Below are 19,122 nucleotides of genomic sequence, written 5' to 3' on the forward strand. Positions count from 1 at the left end.
GTTTTTGGCCCAATTTGATGGTCCACAAAAGAGTAAATTTCTCTCTTGAAGTATGTATGTACTAGAAAGAATCCTAGTTCTTGGGGACCAATTTGCTGAGAGGAGGGCATCGGGAAAAAAAAACCATGAAAATGTGAGTAATTGAGCAAATGAAGAGATGTGATTTAAGGATTTAAGTCCCCTCCGATTAGAAGGAAGAGGCAGAAAACAATGTGTCTCAGGGTACCAGCAGGGAATTCTAGATCAGATACAGTAAGTAAAAGAGTTTGTGAAATTCATAAATTTTGCTTCCTACTCCCTAACCTACTCTAGCCCCACTTCCTCTTCATGGTGATTATAGTAAAATCCTTACAATAGGTTTGAAAACCTCTTATTGTATTTATTGCTTAGCAATTTCTCTGTAATAAGTTAACCTCTGACTTTTCTAAGTGTGCTTCCAGACGTAGGTATATTCTTTATTGATTGAAAAAAACTTTTAAGAAGAAATTTGAGTTTGGTACCTTGATTTTCTATTCTACATTCTTTTTTTTTTTTTCTTTTTTGAGGTATGCCGGCCTCTCACTGTTGTGGCCTCTCCCGTTGCGGAGCACAGGCTCCGGACGCGCAGGCTCAGCGACCATGGCTCACGGGCGCAGCCGCTCCGCAGCATGTGGGATCTTCCCGGACCGGGGCATGAACCCGTGTCCCCTGTATCGGCAGGCGGACTCTCAACCACTGTGCCACCAGGGAAGCCCTCTACATTCTTTTAAGATTGAACGTTGCCTTAAGATTAAGCATTAAGAAGCAAAACTGGTTGCAAGGTTTAAAATGATCTACCTATATTCTTTATATTCCTAAGCTAATTGGGTTCATTTCAAGTTCATTTCAAGGCTTTTCTTGCATGAGAGTCATATATGCTGTAAAATGTAGTTAGGGATGACTAATCATGTTAAGGTTTATATCCTCAGGACTATATCCAAGATAGCACTGATGCTCTGATTAATACATGCCACAACAAATATGCTGCTACCAAAACAGCCACCTTAAATGATGATGAAATCATAAGCACTGTGAATGACCTCTTTGGAGCTGGTATGTGAAAGTATTTATCAATATTTAAGGTGGGGCTTCCCTGGTGGCGCAGTGGTTGAGAGTCCGCCTGCCGATGGAGGGGACATGGGTTCGTGCCCCGGACTGGGAAGATCCCACGTGCCGCGGAGCGGCTGGGCCCGTGAGCCATGGCCGCTGAGCCTGTGCGTCCGGAGCCTGTGCTCCACAACGGGAGAGGCCACAACAGTGAGAGGCCCGCGTACCGCAAAAAATATATATATATATATTTAAGGTGAATCAAGATTAATTGCAATTTTCTGTTTTCTACTGTTTACATTTTAGAGTCTTTCCCTCTTTTGATATCGGCCATTTACTACTTTGATCCCTACATCCCACTCCCAGTACCTTTCCCAACCCATTGACATTTACTCTTAATTTGTTTAAGTGCTGTTTTTTTGTTTCATGTATTCTTATAAAATGGGCTTTATATTTTCATGTATTAGCGTGTATTCTAATATTATCATGAATTTTAATATATGTAAATTACCATTGTTATTTACATCTCAACTTATTTCTAACTTTTTTCATGAAGCCCTTTATTTTTAAGGTTCAATCATGGTTGTCAGGTGTATTTCTAATTTGCTTCTTCTAATGGTTGCATAGTACTCCATGGCCAGTACCCCCTACATTTTACTAGTCTGCTGTCTCAGTAATGCAGATATTGGCAATGCTAAGATGACTATCTTTGTGCATCAGTTTTCCCTCCTTTTTCATTAATGGTCTTATGTTAAGAAGCAGAATTTCTGGGTCACCTAATAAAAGGATTCTTGAGTTTTTCATACAGATTACCAAAATCCTTTTCAGAAAGACAATTTATACTGCCACCACACTACTATCATTCTTACATTTCATAGTTTTTTTCTAAATCACTTTTACCTATTGATGGAAGAAATTTTCACATATTGAGGTGTGGGGAAGTCATCATGGTGGATACGTGATTTGGCTTGAGCTTTATGCTAACTAGTATGGCCTGTCAAACATGCACTGTACAGCTGCTTAACCATTAAAAAAAAAAGAAGAAGAATGCATTTATCAGATTGTTCGGAATGTCTACTTTGAAGATAGATATAATATATATGTCATCCCCCCTTCCTATGACACCAATGCTAGTACTCCTTTGAAGATGAAGTTTCCTTCTCAGACACCAAGGTCATGCTGACTCACTGTAAATATACTAACCTGTCTTTTTTGAAACCTTGAAGGAATGTACCCCTGTCATGTTTGATGTTTGTTCTTTGTTCTGACAAAATATAAAACTGTGGTTCAGGCAACCATGATGGAGCTGGATGGCCATTGTGGATGTGATTTCAGACACGTCCCTGCATCACTGAGAACTTGAATTTTCTATGCTGTATCAAACTCAAGGATAACACCAGCCATTTTTAAAACAATATCTGCTAGTAGCTGCAAGCTGCAATATTATGGTTAGAAGGTTTCCCCTTGTAACTAAGCAACCATTTCAGACCCCAGCCAACCCTTGTTGAACAACCACACTTACTTCTTGCCAGCTCCAACCATAATTCTTGACAGACAACCTATGTAGCTTTGCAGTTTTTGCCTATACAAACCTTCCCCATTTTGTATTCTGGGGAAACACAATTCAAGTGCTTCTTGAATCTGTGTCTCCTGGGCTATAGTCCTCAGTTTAGTTTGAATAAAACTCTCTTCTATACCTATTATAGATTGTTTTTTATTTGTGTTGACACTATCAAATTTCTTATAGTTCCTGTAAGATATTAGACTGCAGAAAGAAAATTCCCTTAGTGTAACAACAAAATTCTAAAGGTGTTTTAGTAGTTTCATTTTACGTGGAATATTCTTCAGACTTGTTTTTTCATTTCTTCTTTATGCGATAGTTATTGGCAATTGGGTTCACTTTTTTCTAGGATCTATGTATTTGTATTCCTGAATTTTCTTTGCAAACAGAGGCATTTGTTTGGGTTTATATTATTTTTCCTCATGCTCCCCTCTGCTCCCCCTCCCCACACATTTATATATATTTATTATTTTGATCATGATTTAAATCTGATGGATGCAGGGGTTATTTATCATACGAATTTGATCATGCTGTACTTAGCATTTCTTCTGCCAGCTATCTGATGCTAAATACTATCGTTAGAATTTGTGAGGACATTCTTTTAAAGCCTGAACACCACTGAGTACTAAAGACTGGGTGTGTATGGGTGTGATTAACACAACAAGTGGGCTTTATTTTCATTGGAATTCCATGAGATATCTAATAAATTTATTTCAGAAATATACAGTACGCCGAGATCCTGAAGTAATCAACAAATACAAAATTACGGCAAATAACTAAAATGATTAGAATATAGAAGAGTGCCACCAGATGTGCACAATCCAGTTAAACATAGTTTAGATAAAATGTGTGAAAAATAAGTAATATTCAGTGTAACACATTATTTATTTAAGCATTTATTAATGCAACAAACCTGGCTGAAATAATTTCATTTTGAATTCAAATAAGAGTAATAAAGAAAATTAATTTAAAAACTTCTACATGTGTCTGCTTCCGCTCTAGTGGTACATGATAGAATACTTTATTAGAAGAAAATAGTGAGTGCTAAACCACGTATTTTATTTTATTTTATTTATTTTTTTTTTTGCGGTACACGGGCCTCTCACTGCTGCGGCCTCTCCCGTTGCAGAGCACACGCTCCGGACGTGCAGGCTCAGCGGCCATGGCTCACGGGCCCAGCCGCTCCACGGCATGTGGGATCTTCCCGGACCGGGGCATGAATCCATGTCCCCTGCATCGGCAGGCAGACTCTCAACCACTGCGCCACCAGGGAAGCCCTAAACCACATATTTTAGTGGATAAAATTTTTGAGCACACTGTTTCATCCGATCTGCTGTATTATTAACATTTATATTCCATATTTGACTCTTCAAATTGATCATAGGGATAATTTAGTTTCTCCTTTGGCTATAGTCAGTCTCTCCCAAAATAATTTATTATAAGCTCGATTGTTAGATAATCTGCCAAGATAAATAATAGGTTGCTTAAACCTTGATATAAACAGAAAATTTTATGATGATCCAAATATGAATCCTATTATTTATCCAGATAGACCTAGGTCTTGGATATAATGTCCATGGCTCTACAATGTGCAAAATCAGTGTCTTTCGTGCAGCATTCATGACTTGTTTCGTTTGTCTTTTGATAGTGAATAGAGTCAATATATTCTGAATAGAAGTCCATTTTCTCACACCATACTGCACATTACTACAAACACCATTGTTGGCAACTGCATTTGGACAACTCACTTTTAGGATAATTCCTTGCACTGTGAAGTCATGTTAGAAATTTTGTGGCATGAGAACTGTTGAATCTACTGGCTCACTGTAAGAGATTGCCCTATTCAAAAAATGTAAAACCAAGTCTTGAGAAGAGATGATTGGGAAGGATTTTACTTTGCTCTGTAGCTACATTTGGGTGCAAATGAACCCGCGTCCCCTGCATCGGCAGGAGGACTCTCAACCACTGCGCCACCAGGGAAGCCCTGATCACATTCTTTGATGTAGTATAAAGTTATCCTTGAGAAAAAGATGAAGTTTTACATAGAGTTTCTGGCTTTTATTTTCAATAATGCAAAACATCTTACCAATGTATAGATAATATCAAAAGTGAAGATACGTTGTTTAAAGGATGAATTTTAAAACAAAGCAAGCACACTAAAAATCAGTATTTAAAAAAATTGAATGTACTCAACCTTCCATTAGGCACTTATACAAACTTATGGCCTTGAAGCCAGATAAGTCCAAGTTTAAGTCCTGAGTCTGTCTCTTCTGAGTTGTCACCTTGAGCAAGGTTCATAATGTCCTTGTAGCACAGTTTTCTCTTCAATAAAATGAGCATAGAACAGAAAAAGCATTCAATAGCTATGTATGATTTATGATATTAATTATTATTATACATAGATCATAGCCATTATCATTGTAACAATGGTTTATTTTGTAGTGAAATATTTCCAGTGTTTTCATTTGCCTTATAGATAATACCTATATATTTAAAACTTTTATTTTATTTTTTCTTGTGGTTGCAAACATGTAACATTAAATTTACTACATTAAACATTTTTACATGTACAATTCAGTAGTGTTGTGTATATTCACATTGTTGTGTAACAGATCTTTAGAACTTTTTCATCTTGCAAAAATTATAACTCTATGCCCATTAAACCCCAATTTTCCCACCTCTGTACTCCCAGCCCTAGGCAACTACCTTTCTAATTTATGTTTTTACGATTTTGACTACTTTAGATACCTTATATGAATGAAATCAGACAGTATTTTTCCTTTTGTGGCTGGTTTGTTTCGTATAGCATAATGTCCTTGAGGTTCATCCATATTGTAGCAAGTGACAGGATCTCCTTCTTTTTAAGGCTGTATAATATTCCATTGCATGCATATACCACATTTTGTTTATCCATTCATTCATCGATGTACATGTGGGTTGTTTCCACCTCTTGGCTATTGTGAATAATGCTACCATGGACATGGTGGTACATATATCTTTTTAAATCCATGCTTTCAGCTCTTTTGAATTAATGGATCACTTGGTAATTCTTTTTTAAATATTGTGAGGACCCTTTATATTGTTTTCCATAGTGACTGCACCATTTTACATTTCTACCAGCAATGCATTAGAGTTCCAATTTTTCCACATTCTCATCAACATTTGCTGTTTTCTGCTTATTGGTAGTGGCTGTTCTAATGGGTAAGAGGTTAAGCCTATATTTTGAAATAAACGTTAATGTATAATAATTGTATTATTAATTGGTATTCATATTTAGATTATTTTCCCTGGATTCTTAGTATTCAAATACAAAGTAACTTGAGGATCCAATTTTGCTAATACTTTTTTCCAAGACACTTTTTCTCTCTTTTTTCTTTCAGAGTTTGAAACAATATCAACATGTCTATATTGGAGCTTTCTTTATTTGATACACTATCCAGAAATTCAAGCCAAAATTCAAGAAGAAATTGGTAACATGCTTTCAGATGAAAAGTATAATTCTTATAAGAATATATTTTCATTTTTAAATTAAATTTTTTAAAAAACCTTTTTTTTTACCCAGATGGAAACATTGGGATGAAATCAACCAGGTTTGAAGACAGGAAATTTTTACCCTCCACAGAAGCTTTCATAAATGAAATATTCAGACATGCCTCCTTTCTTCCTTTTACTGTTCTTCATTGGTAAGGATATGCTGCTCCTTTGGGACAACAACTCTCCCAAAGGTGGTGTGGGGAGGAGTGAGGAATCTCAGGCATTAGACTGAATACTTTAAGTGCTTTAAAATCTATAGTATGTTAATGTTATTTTAATATTATTTAAAATCATTTTATTTTCTTTTGAAACCTTTAATGAAATTTTAACATAGAGCAAGGCAAATTTTGTGAATATTTTTTATAACTAAACTATGATGCCATTAACTTTCATCTTATATTTAAAAATTAAGGGGAGAGAGGATATAGAAATTTGGAACAATTGATAATCCAACCACAATATATGTTTGGCTATTAAGCGTTGTACAAACTCACTTAACTTCCCCTTACGAGTAGCGTTAGCCGCCTGCTAATGTGATGTGGCTTCATTTTCAGTAGCTAAGAATTTTACTGAACAGTAGACCGAGGAAGCTAGTTGCCACAAACAGATTAAACAGAGTCTACATTTATAGATATTTGAAAGTTTACTGAACCTTATGCCAGATTCTCCAGATCCCAAATGCATGCAAGTATAGACTAAGTAGATAGGCTTTATTAAATATGTATGTGAACAACCCAAGTTCTGGTGGTTTGAACTGTTTCCATTCCACACAACTAAAATAAAAAATTAAATTCTCCGTGCTTTTTCTCTTCCCATCTTTATACAGCGAAGGAGGGGGAATGTCTCTCACGCCATGTGGTAATCGGCAGAGCAGAATGCAGTGCCTCAGCCCAGGTATCTCCAAGGGCCAGACCACTAGCTGAGCAGAGTCAAGCCCAGACAGTGAGCCACTCAGTCCCCTGTATTTTGCCTCTCTCATTTGCTCTCCATATTCACACATGATGCTATCTATTCACTGTGATCCCTTTTCTTCAGATCCCCTTTCTGGTTGAAGTAGACTTCATCTTTAACTTAAGTGTATAAAAAGCATCCTACATTTAAATATGCAGCTCTTCTGTCCCAAAGGCTTCTGTAGGGTGACTTTGGGTGCTTCATAGAAGAGTACGACCTACAAGCTTTACTAAGAAATCAGGAACAGAGAGACCTGCCAAGTTTACAGGCATTATTTGGGATGAAATGAAAGTGATCATAATCTTTGGGATCCTGAAAACACATCTGAGAGCCTCACTAATAGGGAGAAATATATTTTAGGAAATAGGTATTCATTATATTATTAGAAGTGAAGAAATAAACTAATATATCAACTATAAAGATCAGAGGCATCGGCCAATGAGAGTAGTGTGATATAAACCAAGAATTTTAGCACAAACGTAAAAGGCATCTTATATATTGATATGTTGTTTGGGATTAATCTGTTCTCCACTTGGATGTTTACCATTTTCCATTTAAAAGGACAAGGGATTAAAGAGCAGAAAATGGTTAAAATGAAATGAATTTTAAAAAGATAAATGGAAGAATCTTAGGTAAGGGGGCAAAAGTTTTGCTATTATATATAACGTATGCACACACATACACGAAAGACCAAACAGTACCCTAATAAATATTTATTGCATGTGTGCTCTTTAAAAGTTATGTGGAAAGGCATTTTTATATATGAAGTTTCAGAAGTATATATTTAGAAAGAGAGACCCTACAATGAATAAATTTATACATTGAGTCCTTCTTTAGAATATATAGTCACTCATAGTTTAATATTAGTGAAATCAAATTTTACATGCTAGGTTTCCATAGGGTGGGAGCATGTGGTTTTTATGCAGAGTAGAATTTGAGCAGCTGAATCCACAGAGGGAGTGTGGACAGGAATGTACTGAGAAAGGCAAGTGGCTATACCAGGAGCTGGTAATCCTTCCAACAAATGGCTCCATCCCTTTTTTGACCTTCTCCTTTGTTGGGTTTTGAGGGCACCCGATGAAGAATACCCATATTATTTGCCAAAGTTCAGTACCAGCTGCAAGATGAAAGTAGGTCAGAGAGAGTTTCAGATATTAACTTTTTTAATGATCAGAGCTAGTTTGCACAGTTTGGCTTACAGCTAGACCAAGGAGGCTTACTTATACTTTTTACCTGAATTAGACATACTTCTACACTCAGACTCTGGCAAAGTTGGACGACAGCAGTCTCCTCTGCACGAAACCTGCTCTTCAGCTCAGCCCATTAATAACTATAGATGAGATGTATTACCTTCTCTATAGGTTGGCTAATCAGAAAAGAGAACCCAGAAGTGGCTAAGACAAATGTGTCCAGTGACTGCTCTTAAACTCATCACATTGAAATGTCACTGCTTCTCTGGGGAGAAGTGAGTGTGAGGGCCATCTCAGAAGTTAGGGAGTGCCATATGGAAATATAACATGGCTTAATCTAAACTGTGCATAATTACAGAGGTATAAAAGGGAAAGATGTACAGTATACATAATGAAGTCTGAGTATGGGACTAGAAAAATAGAATACTTGTTCTAGAAGCAGCTTAGAGACCATCCAATACAACCAATATCATTTCACAGCTAGGAAATGAAACCATAGAGTAGATATGAGATTTGCCCAACATCTCACTGAGACCAGTATCTAGAGTTCAGATTTCCTAGTTCCAATTCCATTCCAATTCCTAGTTCCTCCCATCAAGTACTAAATGATGTTATGTTTTGTTTTTCTAATCTACTAATAGAAGCCAAAAACACATGGGGTACAAAGAAAATGTTTTATAATGTCCTTAATAGTTTCTGGTTGTATTCGAATGTGTCTACTTATGACCAACTCTGTCATAGAAATACTGAGATAATTTTCTAGAGATTTTAACTCATAGCAATGCCTGCTTAACAAATACAAGAAAAAGAATAAATTAGTGATTTGACAATAGGTAGAAGATATATCAATTAATGAACAAAGGGAGATTTATAAAGATGTCACATCATTATTGCAGTAAAAAATAACACTAACAAAAAATAGTCCATGCATCATGGGAGGCAGCTTAGGGATGGGTTATTTGAATTTACAGGATGCGTTGTAATGCTGCCTTTCTCTTTCCTACAGTACTACATCAGATACTACTCTGAATGGTTATTTCATTCCCAGGAAAACATGCACCTTTATTAACATGTATCAAGTAAATCATGATGAGGAAGCCACCAAAATTATTTCCTGAGATAAAATTTGCTTGGTTATTTGTTTGCTATTTATTAATCTGGGAAAAATTTACATTCTTCTTAACCAAACTTCATTCCCTCTGTTTCTCTTGAAAGAAGTTGGAAATAAATTCAGTTTTCTTTCCTCACAGATAATAGGAAGGATGAAATCTTAATACAGATTCATTCAGGGTAAATCGAATTTCAAAAGTGGGCTCACTGGGGGAGTTGTGAGCGAAGGACTTCGTGGGCTCACCCTCTGCATGTGTATGACCAGCTGATATTTGAAAAGCAGCCTGAAACCCCCCACTGGAGTGTAAGCCACCAAGCAGGGACTTGTTTTTTCTCTCCCTTTTTGTTTGTTTGCTTTTTCCTCAACCCCAGTACCTAGACCAGTGCCTGGCACATAGTAGGCACTCAGTAAATATTTGTGAATAAAATGCAACTAGAGGCTTGCCCATATCAACTACGGAAGGGCAGTCTGAGCCTAAGGTACCTCAGGCAGTGAAAAGTGAGGGTGATGAGTGGTGATGGCACTGGTGGGAATAACGGTGAGTACAGTTAATCTTTATAGACTCCCACTGTGTGCTGGGCACAAAAGCTCAGATGTATCTCCTCTGACCTCAACAGTAATCCTATATAGTGGTGCTAGCATGACCCCAATTTTACTGATGAAGAAACTTTCAGCCAGATTGAACAAATTACTTACGATCACATGTTCAGCAGGTAAGAGAAGCAGGACTCACATCCAGTTTAAATCCTGTTTAATATGTAGATCTTGTTTAATGGAAATTATATGCTCCATGTGGTGAGGGCTTGATGTCGCCAGTAAACTGGTAAAGATTGCAATCTTTTCTTTTCCCCCCCTTTGTCCACCACACGGCTTGCGGGATCTTGGTTCCCAACCAGGGATCAAACCTGGGCCTTGGCAGTGAAAGCACCAAGTCCTAACCACTGGACTGCCAGGGAATTCCCAAGATAGCGTTCTTATACACTCAGCCGGTTGTATGTACAGTACTCTGTACAGCTTCTCCGTCTTCACCCAACATCTCATCTGACTGATGGCTTAGGCTTCAGGCTCTTAGGGAGGGAGGTGATTATCCTGTGTACCTAACAGCACCTTCACAATCTCTGTAACTAGCAAAATGGTAGAATACACTGCACAGACCGTTGCACTGGAACACTGATTGTCAGAGAGATTGATACATCCATTCTCCACCCAGTGATCATATTGGATAAACCTAAGCATTTTTAAATGCATTATAAGAAGAAATACAGTCAGTGTAAATTGAATGGCATTTATTTTCAGTTGGTACAACCCCAAGTATCCCAAGTGTTCTAGTATCCTAAGAACTTGTGATTGTATTGAATATTGAGTAATGATCAAACAAACTCAGTTAACACAGGTGCTGGTAAAAAAATCCTATTTGTATGGAGGCACTTGTTTAAGTAAATGAGTATGTAATTCAGGACTTGATATTATGGGAAAATTATTCATGTTGAATCTAAAAGGTCACAAACTCAAGCACCCACTGAGCAGTGGAAAATACCAAAAATGAAAGAATTGTACTTTGTTGAAGCAGTGGCAAGAGGTCATCTGCTGCATCTAATTCAACCCCGTAAACTGTTGGCGAGCAGGGCATTGTCCCACTGTTATCAGCTCTTTCAGTTATAAAAAAAAAGAACGTGAAAATGTAGATTTTCATGTGGAATCTCCTGAGTTTTAAATGTCAGCAACAATTAACTATTTTTAAAAGATTATGAGAGCAAAACGAAGTTTCTTGGAGGACTGAGTATGACTTGTAAGTCCCCAGGTCCATGACCTCTGGGGCAGAGAGAAAACAAATTTTTCTCCTAGACAGAGGGTGACATCTATAGGCAAAGAGACCCAGTTCTTTATGAAGTCAAGTGAGTCCCTGATGTATGGCTTAAGATGTAGGCAACTCACAAACATTAGTTGTCGTAGACGAGCCAGATGTGGTGCCTGTAACAAAAAAAAGGTGGAGGGAGAAGAGAGAACCAAATGCACAACAATTTGGGAACTGTGGGCAACCCCCTCAATCAGAGCTGCTTTCAGGAGACCTGGCTCCTCCTGTGATGATGTATGAAGGCTATTTCCTAAACATAGTGAGAGAGCACCAGAGTGAGAGGTGTGTCTCAGTCTCATCATTCCTGCTTATTTTGCTTAAAGCAAAGGAGATTGAATATTTATTACCTTATTTATGCCACAATTTTGGAATATTCTAATGAGAATTTTGTGGAATTATTCATTTAAGATAAAAATTTAAATACATTTCATGTATTTTATTCACTACTTAATGAACCAGAAGTCATTTTAGTGAAAAATAATTGTATTAAATTTTATTATTATTATTATTTTTTTGCCTCTCCCGTTGTGGAGCACAGGCTCCGGACACGCAGGCTCAGCGGCCATGGCTCACGGGCCCAGCTGCTCCACGGCATGTGGTATCTTCCCGGACAGGGGCACGAACCCACGTCCCCTGCATCAGCAGGCAGACTCTCAACCACTGCACCACCAGGAAAGCCCTGTATTAAATTTTTATGATAACTAAACCTGTCAACATATTAAAGGAAAGAATGACATATATATCTGTAATAATTATATAATTACATAGCTCCATAACTATATACATATATGTATATATAATTTATAAAGGATGTTCTGAACTTGAACAGAACACTTTATGCAAAACAAAATTATTATGGAAAAGTTGGCAACAAAGGTAAAAGTGATAAAATGATTCCTTTAAAATTTTTTATTTTTGTCTATTTTATACAGAACTATTTGGGATAATCCCAATTTATTTAGACCTGAGAGATTTCTATATGAAAACATGGAACTGAATAGAACTTTGTTGAGAAGGTGTTGACTTTTGGAATGGGAATCCGGAAGTGTCTCAGAGAAGATGTTGCACGAAATGAGATATTCATTTTCTTCACCACAGTTCTGCAGCAGCTCAAGCTGGAGAAGTGCCCAGAAGCCGAGCTTGACCTGACACCCATGTATGGCTTAGCCATGAAGCCAACACCATACCAACTTCAAGTAGAGACCCGCTGCACAGGTAGTTCCTGTTCATCGATTCTCAGACTGGGTGGAGGGTTTCTTGTTTAATTCAGAAAAATTATGGGCTTCAAATTCATTTAACAAGAAATTTAGAATTCATACCCCTATGCTGTGCTGTTCAGTTCATTGTATGCCATCCTAGTGTAGGAGTTAATTTTTGAGTGTATGGGGTTTTAAACCCATGTCTCACGTGATGGTGTCCCAGGTGTCACTGTGTCACTGTGAATATGGAAGAAGGGAACGAGGACTGCTGGATGGAGTGAGCAGGAAAAGGAGTTCTATCTTCCTTCCCTTAATGCCAGCTACAATAGACAGGTGTACTGATATTTGTTTTAAATATTGGGTTCAGAATAAGAACAAGGTTCTGACTTTAAATATATTTCTTTCCACTGGACTAGGTACTAGGTATTCAAGAGGTCCAAAGAAGGGAGCTAGAGTCACCCAGAGCAGCAGAGAACATTCATGGTGATAATAGGTGGACTGAGCCAGATTTAGAGAGGCAGGGAATGGGACTTGAAGCGGGGGTGGGTTTCTTCAAAATCTATTTTTATGTCTGCTCTTATGTTTTCTGGATTATGAATTTAACTTCAGAGCAAATTGGTGTTTTTACAATGTTACTAATTCCTTTTGATACCTACTAGATATACGTGTGTATTAGTTTGCAAGGGCTGCCATAACAAAATACCACAGCCTGAGTGGCTTTAACAACAGAAATTTGTTTTCTCACAGTTCTGGAGGCTGGAAGTGTAAGATCAAGGTGTCAGCAGTGTTGGTTCCTCCTGAAGGCTCTTTCCTGGGTTTGTAGATGGGCTGTCCTCACATGGCCTTCTCTCAATGGCCACCCATCCCTGTGTCTCTCCTTTTTGTTGTAAGGACAACAGTTATATTCGATTAAAGCCTCATCCTAACAGCCTCATTTTAGCTTAACTATTGGGTTGGCCAAAGAGTTCGTTTGGGTTTTTCCATAAGATGTTACTGGAAAACCCAAACGAACTTTTTGGCCAACCCAATACCTCTTTAAAGACCTTATCTCCCAATACAGTTACATTCTGAGGTACTGGGGTTTGGGATTTCAACATATGAGTTTGCGGCAGGGTGGGGGGGAGATACAATTCAGCCCATAATAACATGTTATGAGAAAAAAAAAGACAGCAATTAAAAAATTTTTCAGTATAGTACCCAGCACTAAGTATGTGCTTCTTTAATTGAACTTGTTAATGAGCTAAGGCATATAAAGGACATAAAATGGACAGTGAAAAACTAAGAATTTCAGATTGAAGCTTTAAGGGGAGTTGCATTATAAAGGGCTTGAAATCCAGGCGGAAGTTGAGAGCATGTCTGGAGTCTAATTCAAATGGAGAGAGCACTTAGGGATAATGACCTAAGACCATCTGGATGATGACCATCTCGACCAGGATGTTGCAGTGGAAGCCGAGAAGTTAAACAACTGACAGACATTGAGGATTAAAGTCAGGACTTTGTCTTTCTTTCCAAGTACAAATAAATTCAGCATAATCCTTGGGAATAAACAAATTGGATTGCCTGTCCTTTTTTGTAAAAGCTTCTGAAATTATTTGTATTATCCACGTGACAGTGTGTCAAACTGAAACTATCCTTACATTTTTTTCTGTAAAAAACTATCAAATCTTCTGTATATGCACTAATAATGGGGAGGACAGGAACACTATAGGAATATTGTTATCTGTTTATCTGGTATTTTCTTTAAGGAATTGTGTTTTTCTAAAACTCTTATTTTGTTTTTTTTTTAAACAGTAAGCAAATAAGATTCTATACATTTATTTTAACACATTGTATTGTAAAATGCTAATTTTCACTTTAACTCTGCTCCTAAGGCATGATTAGTGTACTGTTGGGCTTTTTGTATAATTCATAAGTTTGCAGTTTATGTAATTTTAAAAACATGGATAAGAATAAGACAGGGAAAAGAACATTTAAAAGCAAAATAGAAATAACTTTTCTTTTTCATTTAATTTCATTTTCATTTAATATGTAACGATGAGCTATTTTTAATTATATGTATTTACTTATCTGGAAATAATTTATTTTATGAAATATAATTAGACGCAACACAGTGTACCAACATTTTATATTGAAATAACTTATAACATAAACACTCTAAATAATCAACTGGAGACTACACACAGAATTCATTATGACGATGGAGCAATTTCTGCATCAGTGGTAATCCAAGACAAGTGAAGTGCTTAAAGCCATTATACATGAAGTAAAAAGAGTAATAGATATTAGATATCCTGCTATACAAAGGTACATATGGATGCTTACCACACTGTGCCCCCCTTGTAGCTACAGCCCCCTGGGGCTTTTGGTAACACCATGAAGATGAAGGTCAGACTAGAAACTATCCACTGCATGATGCAAGTGAGCACAGAATGTGTCTGGTCCCAAGTGTTTTTCAGAGACGAAAACTTGCACCAAAATTTATAAAGACATTTATATATTCCCACATTGAAATTCTCTAATTCCTTCCCAGTTAAACCTATACCTCAGATGTGATATCAACCCACATGACAGGGTAAGAAATCAGAACCATTTTTGAGAGGTAGAAGGGGTCTTTGGGGATTTTACTCTCTAAATAATTATTAATTAGGCTGTAAAATCTACAGATCCAGGCTTCCAAGTGTGTGGACACATGATTTGATGTTTCAGATTCACACAGGACGTCCCCACAAAATCCAAGGTTCATACTTTAAACAACAAAAAAGGCACAGTACTATGTACACCTTAAATCAGAAATAGCTAAAGGGAGGTGTTTTACAGCTTAACAGGCTATAAAAAACAAATGCCCTATGAGGAATGCACCGTTGGCTTCCCCTTCAGATAAGAATAAAAGCAGGATGCAGGCAACTGATTCTCTATGACACACATTTTTAGCAGTAGGAGAGCTAAAACAAAAATTATAAAAGTTTATATGTCTTTTCTATCCTTCAAGTTATTTACAGAGAATAGTTTACCTTAATTCAACATCACTATCAAGCCCCATCAACCATAAACTACACACATACAGGCAATACTGTTGCCTTTATCTCTACCCCTGTGGATGGAAGCATGTTGCATGAATGAATTTTCCAGCTAAGTGTGATGACCAAGTTCCAAAATGCTCATTTGAATGGATCTTAATTACTGTCTTTCTGATGTCTTAAAATGCATTTACTAAATATAGTTTTATCTTTTTCAGACTTTATATTGACATTTATTTCTAAGGGTAATGCACTGGGCTATAGTCATTTGATGAACTCCTGATCAATCCTCCATCCCTGCCTCAATACCTGCCTTCATTCATTACCTTAATGCTGACCTCCCCAGCTCCCTGCAAGCTCCACAAATGCAGGGCCAAGTCTGCTTGGCTTCCATTGTACCTCCAGTGTCCAGCACTGTTTCAGGCACATAGCAGACAATCGATAACTAGTTGTTCAGTGAATGCAGGAATGAATTAATGATTAAATGAATGAATCTAACGGAGTAGCAAAAGGAAGTATCCGAGATTTTCTAGTATGGGTAGTATTTCTGGCATCTCTGCTCCTATTTTAATTTCTACCTGTTGCCTCAGTCTCAAAATCTGTTCAGTGCTCTCACACCTGTTTAAGCTATAAGGTCCAGACCTCATCAAATACACCCTTAATTCTTTTTTTTTTTAACTCACATTTTTATGACATCAGATCCCAGCTGGATATCATTAGCCTTCCCCCATCCCCACAGGACCACTGTCAAAGTGTGTCCTAGCACTTAGGAAACTATCCAAAAGTAACATCTCAAATGTGCTCCAGAAAAGTCAATGTTTCTCCCGCTCCAACATCTTCATCTTGCCAACACACATGCATACAGATAGGCAGCTGACCATTCATTAACTTCACCAGACACATTTGTTGTCTAATGGCATCTGTCACTTCTCCTGCACACTCTGATGGAGAGAAGGGGTCACTGCTTTCTCCCTGTAATGTTTACACCCAAGGATGGGTGTTGGAGTTTACTTATTTTTCAATGGCTTAACTGAGAGTTAGGAGTAATTCTGAAGAAAGCTTACTTGAGGTTTGGGAATATTGGAAGGAATGACATAAACATACACACAAAATTATGTCCTATGCCCTACTGCTTAAGCCTAGGACTAGATTGTTCCTAGCACCTCATCCTGCACCAGTTCCCTGCTCTCTTTGCTCCCTGTGGACAAGAGCAGTTCCCTGATCCTCTACCTACCCTGCCCCCAGATTCCCATAGGCTTTGTATTTTGTGCTTTCTTTCTCTCTCTCTCTTTCTCTTTTTAGTTAGCTTAGCTAGAGGTTTATCAATTTTATTGATCTTTTCAAAGAACCAGCTTTTGGTGTCATTTATTTTCTCTCTAGTAATTTCTTGTATTCAATTCCATTAATTTCTCCTCTAATTTATATTGCTTTTCTTTGGCTTACTTTGGATTTAGTTTGCTCCTATTTTTCTAGTTTTCTAAGGTGGAAACTTAGTTTATTGATTTTAGATCCTTTTTTCTTTTCTAATATATGTATTCAGTGTTCTAAATTTTCCTCTAATATGACCCAGAATGTGGTCTATCTTTGTGAATATTCCATATAAGCTTGAGAAGAATGTGCATTCTGCTGTTGTGGGATGAAGAAGTCTACAAGATGTCCCTTACTATTTAGTTGATTAATGGTGGAATTAAGTTCAACTGTCTTTACTGATTTTCTGCCTACTGGACCTGTTCATTTCTGATTCCAAACTAAAATTTAAAACTAAATAATGTGTGAAACATGCATGCAAACAGTTAATATTTCTAGCTACTGAATTATTGTGGAAGTTTATTTATTGGCATGGAGAGGTGATATATTTTAAAAAGCTAATGTGAAATATTGCATGTAACTATTAATTATTTTGTGTATATATACACACGGAAAGTGTAAGATGTGACATGCAAATAGAATGCCAACAAAAATATGATTTTTTTTCTATTTCAGCTTATGCTCTAAATATAGTATTGCATTTATTTGAGATTATAAATTTCCTCTACTTCTGTGAATTCACATAGGGGTGAAGAAAGGTTTCAGGGTAGCAAGTACCTATCACAAAATTCATGTGTTTGGTCTAGAGAGGGGGATGAATCTTCAGACTAGATGCATGAACTGTGAATTAAAACACCAGGTTATAGAAGTTTTGCATTAATTAAATTAAAACAAAAGCTGGCATCTGAGAATAAAGAAAGAGACACACACTGTTAGTATAAAACCTCAAAAGTCTGGGATCATTCATTGATCAATTAAGAAGCTCTACACACCTACATAACTAGATAAACTAACTTTATTTAGTTTTTAATGTGTGTTTTTAGGTGCCTACTTTAAGCCAGGCTCTTTAGATGCCAGGCATAATAAAAGATGACTAAAATATGATCTATAACTTCAGAAGCTCTTTAAGATAGAGGTGAATGATAAGTGTGTGTGTGTGCGTGTGTATGTGCATAGATAGCATATAAGTGTGTATATATATATATATATACACAATGATATAGTTAAATGTACATATCTTAATTGTTCTTTCTAAGACTAGTCATAAAAATTCAAGCTTTCTCGTTCCCTCTTCATGCATTCAATGGGGGTGTGTGTTTGAAAATTTCTTTGCAACTTTCTCTTTTTGTGAAGAGTCCTTGACAGGCTGAATGCCCTTTGTTGATCAAGGAGCTTCGTATGGTTCTGCCAACTTACCTCTTTGCACAGCTGGTCACTCTTCTAAGGAGTCTTCATTCTTTGATTCCTTTGTGCCAGCTTGGCCTATGTTATACTATTTCCTAGCATTCCATACTCAGTGGTCCTCACTGGGTTTCACCGTGCCTCTCACTATTCTGCTTGGCACTTTGATTTTCATCTATCTATTTAGAATTGCCAACAGGTTTTACCATCTCACAGTAGGTGAGAACAGAGCGGTTTAGAAATTCAGCACCTTGGGATGAGAGTTTAACACAGCTGGAGGGCAGAACGTCACCTACCATCTTAGCAGTGCTTGCTTAGCTTAGTGTCTGGAACATAAAGGCTTTCAACATGTATTCAGAGGAATCACTTCCATTCAAGTGTTTATTGACAATGCACTTCATTGGGCCTCTGTGGGCCAGGGAATAGTACTGTGTGAAAAGGCTCTCCAAAGTTAAAACTGCTGTGGGCAGTGAAGTGATTTACAGGATGATATCTCTTTGGTTAACAATATTCTTACTCTACATGTTTCAGAAATTTGGGAAATGAAGCCAAGTATATGAAAACTATTCTTTGGAGCAGGAGCAATAATAGCTTCGGGTTTTGAAATAAGAATCAAAGGTGGTGGGGGGGTTCCCCGGTGGCACAGTGGTTGAGAGTCTGCCTGCCAGTGCAGGGGACACGGGTTCGAGCCCTGGTCTGGGAGGATCCCACATGCCGCGGAGCAACTAAGCCCGTGAGCCACAATTGCTGAGCCTGCGCGTCTGAAGCCTGTGCTCCGCAACGGGAGAGGCCGCGATAGTGAAAGGCCCGTGCACCGCGGTGAAGAGTGGCCCCCACTCGCCGCAACTAGAAAAAGCCCTCGCAACAGAAACGAAGACCCAACACAGCCAAAAATAAATAAATAAATGAAATTTTTTTAAGAAAGAATCG

At 37.4% G+C, this 19,122-nt stretch overlaps 1 protein-coding gene across 1 annotated transcript in view; it reads left to right on the plus strand.

Annotated features, from left to right (window-relative positions):
• LOC109549894 (cytochrome P450 1A5-like) overlaps nucleotides 1-19,122 on the plus strand; it is a 248,868-nt gene that overhangs the window by 165,333 nt on the left and 64,413 nt on the right. The window contains exons 5-9 of the mRNA XM_073806222.1: nucleotides 6,007-6,096; nucleotides 6,189-6,309; nucleotides 6,987-7,054; nucleotides 9,552-9,715; nucleotides 12,200-12,482. Of these exons, the coding sequence (XP_073662323.1) occupies nucleotides 6,007-6,096; nucleotides 6,189-6,309; nucleotides 6,987-7,054; nucleotides 9,552-9,595 (323 nt within the window). The 3' untranslated portion in view covers nucleotides 9,596-9,715; nucleotides 12,200-12,482. The remainder of the gene's footprint in view (nucleotides 1-6,006; nucleotides 6,097-6,188; nucleotides 6,310-6,986; nucleotides 7,055-9,551; nucleotides 9,716-12,199; nucleotides 12,483-19,122) is intronic.

The sequence above is a fragment of the Tursiops truncatus genome, chromosome 6 (assembly GCF_011762595.2).
Source record: "Tursiops truncatus isolate mTurTru1 chromosome 6, mTurTru1.mat.Y, whole genome shotgun sequence".
NCBI lineage: Eukaryota > Metazoa > Chordata > Mammalia > Artiodactyla > Delphinidae > Tursiops > Tursiops truncatus.